Source organism: Tribolium madens, unplaced genomic scaffold (assembly GCF_015345945.1).
Source record: "Tribolium madens isolate multiple individuals breed KSU strain unplaced genomic scaffold, Tmad_KSU_1.1 Scaffold_3;HRSCAF=73;Tcas5.2_LG2, whole genome shotgun sequence".
In the NCBI taxonomy this organism is placed as follows: domain Eukaryota; kingdom Metazoa; phylum Arthropoda; class Insecta; order Coleoptera; family Tenebrionidae; genus Tribolium; species Tribolium madens.
The window spans coordinates 11521811-11533932 of NW_025401006.1; the positions used below are offsets into that span (position 1 = coordinate 11521811).

Sequence of the window (12122 nt, forward strand, 5' to 3'; positions counted from 1 at the left end):
ATAATTTTCGTCTGAGCTACTTTTTTGATAAAACTTGCCGTTTTCGAAAAAAATCTAAAAAACGTCAAATATTGACCTTTGACCCCGAATAACTTTTTTAGCACACATGGGATCGATGGGGACTTTTGACACTTTATTTCTAATGGTATACCCAAGGTCTCCACCAAAATTTAGCTCTGTCGGAATTTTCTTTATTTGACCACTATTTTTATGACTAATTTGACCGGACTATAGCGACTCCTTGGAAAAAATGGTTCCTTGAGTGGCGAGTATTTTAACTACTTTTTCCATTTTGTGTTTTTTTTTGGTGTTTAAAAAAATTTAGGGAATTTTGCGTCAGTGGCTACTTCCAATGGCATTGTCAGCAACATTAAAAACCAAAAATCACTAGCCTATTAAGGCACGCAAAATAGAAAAAAATAATTTGCGATAATTTTCTTAAGAAAAAAATTACTTGTGACAGAAATCAGCATCGTGGACGTAATATCTGGTCAAATTTCCATCAACTGGTGGTGTGGCACAAAAAATCATGTCTTTACACAAGTGGTAATTGCCACTTTTGCAGTCAAGGCATGTGCGACAAGTTATTCCAGGTTCAATAGCAACACGATCACCTAAATTTAATTAAAATAATTTTCATATAAAAAATATCAACGAAATACCTGGCTTAAGGTTTTTGACGTCGCGTCCGACCTGAACCACCGTTCCCGATGCTTCATGACCTTTTTGAGTAATTTTTTATTAAAGTATTAAAATGTTAAATCAACAAACCTATAACCATGGGGTCTTTCACGACAAAAGGCCCGATTCTGCCACTGACTAAATAATGAACGTCGGATCCACAAATACCAACAACTTCCACTTTAAGAAGCACTTCTATTGTTGTTGTAAAAAATTAATCAATAAATAAATCAACTTGTGATAACTTACGATTTGGTTTGGGTACGGGAATTGGTCTTTGTTCCTGAGCCGTAAAAAATTAAAATAAAATTTAAAAATGATTCCCACTTACAAGTCTCATATCGTTGATGCCGTACAAAACGGCTGTTAAATTGTCCTTTGGTGCCATTTTAAAAACTGAAAACCGATTAACAACGCACTTTGATAAATATTATGAGCAAATGTTTGTTGTTTTGATAAAACACGCTTTTATATCATTGTCCGATGTAAAAAAACATTCGATTTAGGTACAAGAACATTTTTACTTAAAAATAAGGGGGGCAGTAACACCCTAGTTTCAAAATAAAAAATTTCTAGTATAACAACTTTTTGTAAAATGTAATATCTAAAAATGGTGCACAAAACAAAAATAAAAACTGTTATTACAGAATATGTACCTACTACATTTAGAAATTTAAATATAAAGATAAAAGAACTTAAAAAGTACACAACGCATGTCTGCATTAAAAATAACAACAAATAAAAAAGATAAAAAAGCAACACATTTTTTAGTAAAACAAAATAATTTAATTTCGTCTTTCGGAATCCAATGTTTAATATTTAACCGAAATAATTATGTCTTCTTTGTTATATAAAATAAAGCAAGAAAATCAATATTGGTATAATTGGTAGGTATTTATTATTACATACAAGAATGAATAATTTTGTAATAATGATAACCTCGTAACCCAAATTTCTCTCAAAAGTTGAGAAGATGATTGATGAATGATTTACCTAAAAGAGCGCATGTTGCTCGTAAAAGCAGATAAAATCAGAATTAGTAATTACTTAGCAAATTTTTTAATATAAGGAAATTTAAACTTTTCCTCCTCGGAATATTGTAAGTCAAAAAATTTCCATCAAGCCAATTTCAAACACACTTAACAGTAATTATTTTTGTATATTATCTATATCAAATATTGTGTTTTAGTTGTTAACATGACCAGGCTTTTTATAATCTTGAGTTATATAATAATATACTCCTAATTAATAAACATACTGACCTCTCATATCGTAGATAATAATATTCATAAACAGTCGATAGTAAAAATAATATTTCTCGTATATAATGTTGTTTATTCTTTACATAGGAGTAAAAGTAGTAAAAGTAGAACTTTATTCTAAAAACGGTTGCTATTATTTGATTTCCTTTTTTTTTTTATCTTACTCGATATAATAATGGTCAGTTGGTGATTTTTTTTATCTTATTGGTGAAAAAATTGATATACCACTTTTTTTTTCTTACTCATTTTTTTAAATGGGGCTCTTGAGTCTTAAACAACACTTTACGACTCACCATCTACCTGTTTCAGGTAGAAAACTGCATTTTAGCGGCGGCAAGCCGACACACGCAATTTATTAAAAACAATGGCACATGAAAAAATGCAATAATTATTTTTCATGTTGCTTTTTATTTTTGACAATTAATTTCAAATTAAGAAATCAGCAACTAAATAATTGGAACATTTCTACTTTTTTATAAAAAACATATGAATGAGAAAACGTATTAGACACGTAAAGAAAACTTGGCATTATCTGAACGACTTTTCTTTACTTGTAGAGTAAACTACTATTATTTATTATGTAATGTAAAATTCCAAACCTGAAAAATGTTTCCTCTTCACAACTATTACTTAATTGACTAATATTTATCTTTAAAGGAAAATTAGAACGGTCAACTCAGAATTAACACCTAAATATTTATTTTATAAAATTATATTAGACCAGATGACATATACAAGAACAAAAAATGACAAATACCAGAAAAAAAGAATTTTAAGGTTTTTAAAAATGTTTGTTGTGCATAATAAAAAACGCAACCTTCAAACGAAATATTTATTCTAAACAAATACATCTAAAATACAACAGTTTCATTTTAAACCTTTATAATCACATTGATAACAATATAATGTTACATGATAGCAATTTCGACAAGACTCAACAAAAAAATGGGAACTGACATAACAGTCAAATAACAAGCCATAAAAATATCAATTAATTATAATAAAACGGCGACTATCTAAAATTTTAGGCAAAACTAATGATGGCTGTAAATAAGCAAAGTTTCCCTATCGGGCAACTGACGGACTTTCATACTGCCATCAGCGCCACAAGAGAAAAGCCGTGCATGAGAATCAATATGCAATTGTGTAACTCCTTGTCCAATATTCTTAAAAAAGCTACTCCTCGCGTGCTCAGTCGGTAAAGACAGCAAAACATTGGGTACTGCAACTCCCCATATCTGGAAAAAGTGTTAACACAAAGTGAAAACTTCCAAATACACTACTCGAAAAAATTAAAGGAACAAAAAAATTCCTAAATTTTTTGGTTATTTTTCAAAGGCTGTAACTCATCGAAAAATGGTCGTATCTAGATTAAAAAAAAACATTTTGAAGCTTTAAGTTTCTTGTTTTGAGATCTTTTGGCAAAAATTTTTTTTTGTGCTACGGTTATCAGGGAGAAAATAAAAATCTAAATTTTTGTTTTTGGTCCACGGACGTGGGGAATTTTTTTTTACAAAGTCAATGCATAGGCCGGATAGTATGTTTATTCACCTTTAATATGCTTTTTTCATATTCTCTTTATGTCAATTTGTCGCTAAGATATCTGACTTTAAATGAAAAATGATCCTCTTGTCTTTGATCATCGATATCTCAGCAAACAATGACCACACAGAGTATACAGGGTGCGCCAGAACTCGCGCCCCAGAGAAAAATATAAGGTATGGAACCAGGAACATGGAAAAAATGCTAAAAAAATTTTATCTATAAAAATTTGGAAGCTTAAAGTTTGCACTTTGACTCTATTTATTTCTGTTGCAAAAATAATTTTTCAAGTTGTTTTGCTATAGGCTATTAAAAGAGGAAACAAGGAAGCTTTATCCTAAATTGTAACTCTGTTCAATGTTATTTGTGGCTTTTATTGGCAAAATTATTGTACCTTTACTAAATAATTGTAAAAAACATAAACAAGATCATTAGTATCATTAAATACATATAAAAAAATGTCAAATGTCAAAAAATAAATGTCAAAATTTTTTGACAGAGAATTTTTTAAACATTTTTTTCATGTTCCTGGTATCTAAACTTACTTAAAAATTTTCTCTGGGGAGCGAGTTCTGGCGCACCCTGTACATGGGTAGTGTCAAAAACTGGAATAAATGTCTTATAAGATCCTTTTATGATTTTTTGGAAAATATTTTTTTTTTCACCTTTAACATTGATTTAAAGAAAAGGGAAAAAAGTAACTTTTTGCGTGTTTTAGTAAATCTACCGCGTATTCACTAAAATTGATGGGGAGACTAATGTTTTTAGGTGTTTTTACAGCTCAAAGCTCAAAGTGGACCAAAAACAAAAATATAAAAATTCATTTTTTTTCTCGCACTATTACTTAGAATTGCGTGATAACCGTAGCACAGAAAAAATATTTGCCAAAAGATCTCAAAACTGGAATCTTAAAGCTGTAAAATGGAGTAATCTAATTCTGAGCGTAAAATGAACTTAAAATTAAATTCTGATAAATGTATTTATTATTCTACTCTGTTTGCCAAATAAACGTACCTATGATTCAGTGATTCTGAATTTAAATGTGAAAATTGATAATAAAAGTCTTCCCATTGTGCAGTCTACCAAATGTCTTGGATTGATAATTGATAGAGATTTAAGATTTACTAATTATGTACCTATCATCTGTTATTAAAAAATGTTATGTCGCTCTTAAACTTCTGTATTCCAATTATAGTATCTTAAATTTTAAACTTCGTAAAAAACTTTGTGAAACCCTTGTGCTTTCGTTTATAAATTATAGACTCATTATTTACTATCCTTGCTTAGACAGTTTTAACAAATATCGTTTGCAAAAAATTCAAAACAATTGCTGCCGTTTAATTTTTGGTTTAAAGAAACACGATCATGTATCAGAAAAAATTAAAGACCTGAAATGGTTAAAAATTGATAAACTTTTCTGTATTTACTTATCGCATATTCTTGACATCGACACCTTTCTACCTAAGGAGTAAGTTTCATTCTAGAAAAAGCATTCTTATCGTCAAAACCAACCTTCGTAATTTAAATGAGTTATCGATGCCACAGTTTCGTACCGCATTGTATCAAAGATCATTCTCTTATAACGTAATTAGAACATATAACAAATACATCGAAATCTTTAATTCTGGAAATTCATTGTTTACGTTCAAGACTCAAATTAAGAACTTGCTTTTTAATAATTAACTTTGTTCAACTGAGTTGGATAACTTTTGGATAATTTTTGTTTTTTTTCTTCATTTCTTCTTAAAGAATTCTTTCTTGTTTTTTCTTTTTGTTTTTCAGCGACTGGTAATGATTTCTTTCTTTACTTTTAGTTATTAAGTAACTTCCGAATTTATTTTTTATTTAAATTTTATATTGTTTGTAATAATTGTTTTTATTTTTATGTTATAATTGTTTTTTTTTATCAATTTTCTTTTGAGGTTAACTTGAATAGCTTCAAGCTAGACTTCGCCTCCGCATCTTTGTATTACTTTTAATTTATTAATAAAGACCTTTATTATTATTATTATTATTATTATTATTATTATTATTATTATTATTTTAATCTAGATATGACCATTTTTAGATGAGTTACAGCCTTTCAAAAATCACCAAAAAATTTAGAAAATTTGTTCCTTTAATTTTTTGGAGTATTTTACCTTTATATCGCCATCTGCCGACCCCGTTGCGAAGTACTCTTCATGGGGATCAATCGCAATGCACTTGACGGCACTTTCATGKGCCGTGAARTTGTGTCGAATCGTTTTCGATCGCACATCGATRAAACAAACATCGCCCCTTTTACCAGCCGAAATAAGCACTTGGTGTTGGGGGGCGAAAACGAGACTGCTAGCCCCTTGGTCGTGGCAAGTGAACGCCACCACCAAAGCTTTACCATGAGGCAAAATCGAGTCCCAAATACAAACGTTCTTACTTTCAGAACTATGACCAGCTGAAAAAAAAACATTAACTTGGACTTCCAACTAAATTTCAGTCGTACCAGTCGCAAGCAAGCTGCAAGATCCGAGAAAAACAAAATCGCTGATACCTTTATTATGGCATTGGAGGGTCTATAAAAAACGTGAAATTGAAACGAAAAATTGGTAAAAAGCCTTACGAAAAATGGTCGAGTCGCGTTGACACTTAACCCGACTTGGAATAAACTCAAATTTCCGTCGGAATCAGCAACACCGAATTTGTTACCGTGTTGCGAAAACCTCACTCTGGTGACTTTAGCGTAAGTCCCTGCTGGTCTAGGGGTCGCCACCGGTTGTTGGTGGCCCCATTCCCACAATTGGACTGAGCCATCTTGACCACCGGTTAAGTCTAATGAAATTTTTAGTTAAAAACCTCAAGTTTTTGTTCAATTGAACTTACATAGGGGAAGAAGAGGATGGGCACTGATTCGACGTACTCCATCAATTTTGTGTTTCAATACCTAAGAGAAAACCGGCGATTATGATTGGTCCATTTGTTTAAACAATAACATGCTTTAAATTAGCCAAGGTACCTATTTGCTTGGTGATTGGGCCAAATATTAAGCCATTTAAAGTAAATTAATATCAAGTTTCTGAGTGCATTCCTCAATGCGGTTTATTTCGAACAGTTGTAGATTTCTCAAATCCACCCACAAAAAACTATAATATATTATTCTACGAGTGAGAAAGTTGATCATTTCTACGAAGATGAAATTTACGATACGAGCCGAAGGCGAGTGGAGTAATTCATCTGAGTGGAAATGGCCATTTCTCTCGAGTTTAATAGTATACTTTTTCTAATCTTAAATAATAACTTTTTTTTTTCATGGTGATTTTTAAAAATGATAGACGCTGCAGAATTTTTATTTATGGCCCGATTTCAAAAATTTCCTTAAGAAATAATAAATAAAGTTGCTTTTTATTTGGTATAAGCCGACAATTTTAGAATTTTTCAAAATACATATTTTGAGCTAAATTCAGTTTTCCATTTTAAATTAGAACCCATATTTTTTTCTTCAAAATTTGGAAGGTATTACTTTTCTTGTGCAATATGTTTCGCTTTTACTAGAAATTATTGTTAAAAAAAAATTAAATTAAAAAAATAAATGTTAATAAAATCTAGTTGCATGGTGTCAAATAAATCAATGCAATTATGGTAATGTGAAAAAACAGCAAATAAAAGAAAATTATTATTATTATAAGAAATCAGAGAAAACACCTAATTGAGTGTGATTTTAATTTTGTATTTTAATTTATTTATTTTGTTTACTTTTATTATTGTCAATCTTTTATTGACACCATGGAACTAGATTTTATTAACTTTAATTTTTTTTTCAACTTTGTTAATTAAAAAAAATAATTTGTAGTNTAATATCTTCCAAATTATGAAAAAACAAAATATGTCCCTATTTAAACGTAGAAAGTTGAATATTCAACTAATAGAAAAATTCTAAAATTGACAGCTTATACAAGAATAATATAACTTAGTTTTTTTAATTTTTGAAATCGGGTCATAAATAAAAATTTTACAGCGCTTGCCGTTTTTTAAAAATCACTCTGTAATTTTTTTCTTCACATTTTTCAATTTTCTCCACAGTTGAAGATTGAATAATTTTCTCAACTGAAAAGAGTTGAGAAAAGTACAAATTCTTTAATATGATTAGAAAAAATATTTTTGTAGATATAATAGATATAATAATGTTTTTTGTGTTTATATAAATAAGTGAAAAATACTAACAAGAGACAATAAACCGCACTGTAATTGACACGTAACGAGAAAAAGAATGTTTCAATACAAAAAATATGCAGTTTTAGCTTTTTATTCATTGTTAAAAGTAACAATATGTATTTAAAACTGAGTAAAATTCAAATAAAATGTCTAAAAATGTCTAATTTTTTAGACTGTCATTAAAATGATAAATAATAAAAAAAATTATTATTATGATTATTAAAAAAAGCCGCTAATGATAAGAATTTGTAAAAAAAACAAAGATAGTTATGTGTCAAGGGAGTAAACAACTATTTTAATCCCTTGAATGAAAATGCCCCCGGTTCCCATTGGTCACCTCATGCCTACATTCTCGGGATTAAAGATTAAATTAATAATAACAAAAAAAATATATAAATTTGTCAAAATTTGAAGTTCAGTTCAGTTCTCGGAATCAAGTACCACATTATTAGTCAAAAATGAGGGAATAAAGCGTCACTTAATCCCCGTTGCCATATACCACAAATAATTTCTGATCAAAGTAACCTGTGACTTAAGTTGACAACACTGAATTATTGGTGATGTTAGTTGTGTCAGGTGACTGCGTTGAATGACAATTGACGTTTGAATTTGACAGTCTATGTTGCCAACTTAATTTGGAACTCATAGGACACTTCGATCGGAAATAAAAATAATTCTTTTTCTCGGAAACGACACTTTTATAACTTTCGAACCAACAATAATGCAGAATGTTTACTACAAAATGTTCAAATTTCTGTAAATAGAGAGCAAAATAATATTTGTGTTAAATTAAATCGACTTAGTATAATAATACATGCGGTAAATAAAAAAATAGTGAGATGTTTCGACCTGACGAGGTAATAGAATATTTTTCACACTATTGGGTGGTAAAAATATTCCATTTTCCCCCAAACACTACAACTAAACCATCTGCAACACACCAATCACAACACAGGAAACAAGCTAAAACAGAGCAGAGTGTTAGAAAACACACCGGTCGAAGCATGTGCGCCGACCGAAGCAGAACGAGATGGACAAAATTGGCATCGTGACAGCCCGGGAAGCTTAGACCCTTCATCTACACACACAGGTACACAAAATTTTCATTTTAGTAACGTGTCTCAAAACAGAACATGATTACCCTCGAATCCAAGTTATTTATTAATAAATACTTTAAACGTGGAATAACAAACAAAAACCGGTCTTACCACACTAGTGCCGCGCCCGCTTTGACTACCACCGGGTTGGGGGCTACCAGGTTGCGTGTCTTTTGTTCGATCACCAGCGCTCTGGATCACCAAGAAGGGAGGAACACTGGGATCGGGAACGTCTTTAGTCAAGTTCAAGATATCCAACTCGCATTCATCTTCCAACCATGCTGGGAGTTCCAACAACAGGGAAATGTCCATTTCTTGCAATTCGCGCGGAGTCGCCACCACAATCAAACCGGAGTTGACCTAAACAACACACAGAATAATTTTTTTTTTTATAGCTTTTATTAAAAAAATGTACTAAAAAGCAACATTTTTTCTATCACAGAAGAACATTTTTGCTTACAACTTAAGTTTTTAAAATTTATAAAAGCTTTAAGAGCGGTTATAACACAAGTTTTGCACAATTATTTTGCTTAGTTGACCGCCCCAAAGCTAATAAAATATTTTTTTCTTTTTTGCGTCTGAAAGAACCGAATGCTATAGCTATAGTACAATTTACTTTCTAAAGGTTGGTAATGGTGATTTTCAGCGGCGTTTTGAGCGATTTCTCTTATTTTAGGTGGTGCAGGGCTTTTGTTACTGAATGGAGTGTTGTGAGGTTCCAGCAATTATCTAAAATTATACCTTACCTTAAGCATTTCTCCAAGAAATTTTTTAATTATTTTATAAGTCTAGAATTTTTTTAAACCACTTTCTTAGTTTGTCTAACTGTTTTTTGCAGAACGATGTTTAGAAAAGTCTCGATTGACATTTTTTAAATTTAAACATTCCTCAAAGAAATTTTTAAACATTTTTTTGATACTCTAAAAATCAATACGTTTGACGCGATTTCTCTTATTTCAGGTGGTGTGCATGAAATATTCGCAGTATTGATAGTTAATTCGACAAAAGTTTGAAAAATATTGGAGTTTTGACACTCTGAAAATAGAATTTTTCAAACTTTGTGACATTTATTAGGGCAAGAGTTCCAAAATTTAAAAAAAATGACTTTTATGTTAAAAAGGTACGCAAAACACAAAAAATAGCATAGAAAACTTATTTCATAGGTTATTTGTAAGAACTCGTTCTGATGATTTCTGTGTTAAAATCGAGTTAAATTGGATTGAAAATAGCTCAAATTGCTTTATTTTGAAAAACAACTGTTATTTAATCATTTATTCTGTTCAACATCATTAAATCTGAACACGTTCCTCAAAAGTTGCCTTACGAAACGCGTTCTTTAATATACTACTTTACTTTTTAGTACATTTTTTTACGCAATCAAACCGGAGTTGACCTAAACAACACACAGAATAAAAATAATTTTTTTTAAATAAACTTTTAGTAAAAAAAATATACTAAAAAGTAACTTTTTCTCTATCAGAGAAGAACTTTTTTGCTTAAATAAAAGCTTTCACTAAACAACAGTAAAAATTATCGGAAAGTTCTTTTACTAAATCTAACTGATTTTGGGTCAGAAAACCCAAATATGATCATAAAAAATTAAAGTTAGTTCCAGTTTTTGTGATATGGATTTAAGAAAAAGCGCTCTCATATGTGAGAGGACTTCAAAGTATTGTCGGTATCAGCAAGAAGAAAAAAGAATAGTAACTTTTTTTATTTGTCAACATAATCCTTCGTAACATCAATAAACTTATTACATCTAAGAATTCATTTTTGATTTAAAAAATTTTTTTTCTTGCTCATAAAATCTGTGAATCGCACTTCATTGTCAAAAAATAGAATTCTGTGAAGATTTTTTTTAACTTGGATATTAGGTAATGGTCACCGGAGACCATGTCTGAGCTATAAGAGCAGCAAAAAAAAAGTTGCGTACAATTGTATAAAATGTAAAAATTCAATTCTTTTGTATGTTCCAATGTTTTGAAATAAATCCAGTAAATCAAAATTGGGAACAAATATTTCAATTCGGTGGCAAAATTCACTTTATAATCTTTAAAATATTGACACATTTTTTTTTATGTAGGATAAAATTTTTAGGTCATTATTGTTTAGTGTTATTATTAAAGAAATTTTTTATATGTTTTTATTTTTCACTTTTTAGTATTTCTTTATTTATTGTTTTGTGAAATAATTTAAATTTCAAACACAAACTTTTTATTTATAGCATTGATGAAACTGTCTCAAATAGTAATGTTAAAATTTCAGCCCGTTCCTATGAGAGATAAAGGGGCTGGTTTTGGCCTTAAAAATAATAACAACCTGCAGGATTGTTAATTGTTTATAAATTATTATTTAAAGTAAAGTTAAATAAAATCTTATAAAAATGTAATGAATTTACTTGATTGAGGCTGAAGGCGGCAATAGAGTCCTGCTCTTTGTGGATGATGCGAACAGGTTCGGGGGCGGCAGGTTCAGGATGCGGTAACTCTTCCTCCAAAGCACTCAATGATCTTCGTTTACCGAAAACAGCCCGAATAAAAATGTCCTGCACTGACTCCTGATGGACCAGATAAGTCCACAAACGTCGAGCTGTACTTGCGGCGCTTTTGTTACTAAATGGAGTGTTGTGAGGTTCCAGCAATTGTCTAAAATTATACCTTACTAAGCATTTCTCCAAGAAATTTTATGCAAGTCTAATTTTTTTAAGTTTTAATTTTTTTAAATTTGAACATTCCTCTAAGAAATTTTTAAACATTTTTTTGAAACTCTAACAGTACGTCTGACACTAATCCGAAGTGACCGGCAAAGCCGCGAGCCCCTTATAATTTCTACACAACATTTTCGATCCGACTGTATGAATGAGTTTCTAGTGTTAATTAGTAATAAACTAATAAATAATGCACAAAATAGCTTCACCTGTATTTCTGAATTGGTGGTCCTGTGGTGTTTTCGACAAAGCATCCTGGAATATATTCGGGAGGTGCTTGTCGACAATCTAACTCTTTTCGCAAATTCTCCTGCCAGTTTGTTAAGCGTCGTAGAGAGGAATGTATCAGAGGGCTCGCCACAGGGAGCTCGTTAAGTTCCAAGCCCGCCACCTACATATTTTTTTTGTTTTTTTGATCACTCTGTAGGATTAATACTCACTGATAGGAATTCGGTCAATCGCGTTTGGACTATTTTCAACGTTGCCAATTTCAAAACAAGCCACGAGTACGAATTTGGATCCGAATGTTCATTGTTTACAACTCGAACACTTTGAGTCGGCATATCGAAAACATCCTCGTCTTCACTCTCTGATTCACTCTCGATTTCATCACAATCAGGGCCGGCGTCAGGCTAAACAAATCGT

At 30.7% G+C, this 12122-nt stretch overlaps 2 protein-coding genes across 8 annotated transcripts in view; both read right to left on the minus strand.

Moving 5' to 3' along the window:
• The window catches only part of LOC123007040 (sorbitol dehydrogenase-like), a 3630-nt gene extending 2497 nt beyond the window's left edge, over positions 1–1133 (minus strand). Inside the window, exons 1-5 of the mRNA XM_044402055.1 lie at positions 1013–1133; positions 931–964; positions 772–876; positions 663–722; positions 455–614 (exon numbers count right to left, since the gene is read on the minus strand). Coding sequence (XP_044257990.1) covers positions 455–614; positions 663–722; positions 772–876; positions 931–964; positions 1013–1069 — 416 coding nt within the window. The 5' untranslated portion in view covers positions 1070–1133. The remainder of the gene's footprint in view (positions 1–454; positions 615–662; positions 723–771; positions 877–930; positions 965–1012) is intronic.
• A 1628-nt stretch (positions 1134–2761) lies between these two features.
• LOC123008211 (dmX-like protein 2) overlaps positions 2762–12122 on the minus strand; it is a 29547-nt gene continuing 20186 nt past the window's right edge. For 5 of the 7 annotated variants that reach the window (XM_044403907.1, XM_044403905.1, XM_044403904.1 and 2 more), the window contains 10 exons: positions 11918–12109; positions 11687–11868; positions 11169–11415; positions 8882–9130; positions 8668–8751; positions 6345–6405; positions 6085–6293; positions 5968–6037; positions 5627–5919; positions 2762–3181 (listed from right to left, as the gene is read on the minus strand). In XM_044403907.1, the coding sequence (XP_044259842.1) occupies positions 2978–3181; positions 5627–5919; positions 5968–6037; positions 6085–6293; positions 6345–6405; positions 8668–8751; positions 8882–9130; positions 11169–11415; positions 11687–11868; positions 11918–12109 (1791 nt within the window). In that variant the 3' untranslated portion in view covers positions 2762–2977. The remainder of the gene's footprint in view (positions 3182–5626; positions 5920–5967; positions 6038–6084; positions 6294–6344; positions 6406–8667; positions 8752–8881; positions 9131–11168; positions 11416–11686; positions 11869–11917; positions 12110–12122) is intronic. The other 2 variants (XM_044403908.1, XM_044403906.1) reach the window with 1 other exon arrangement.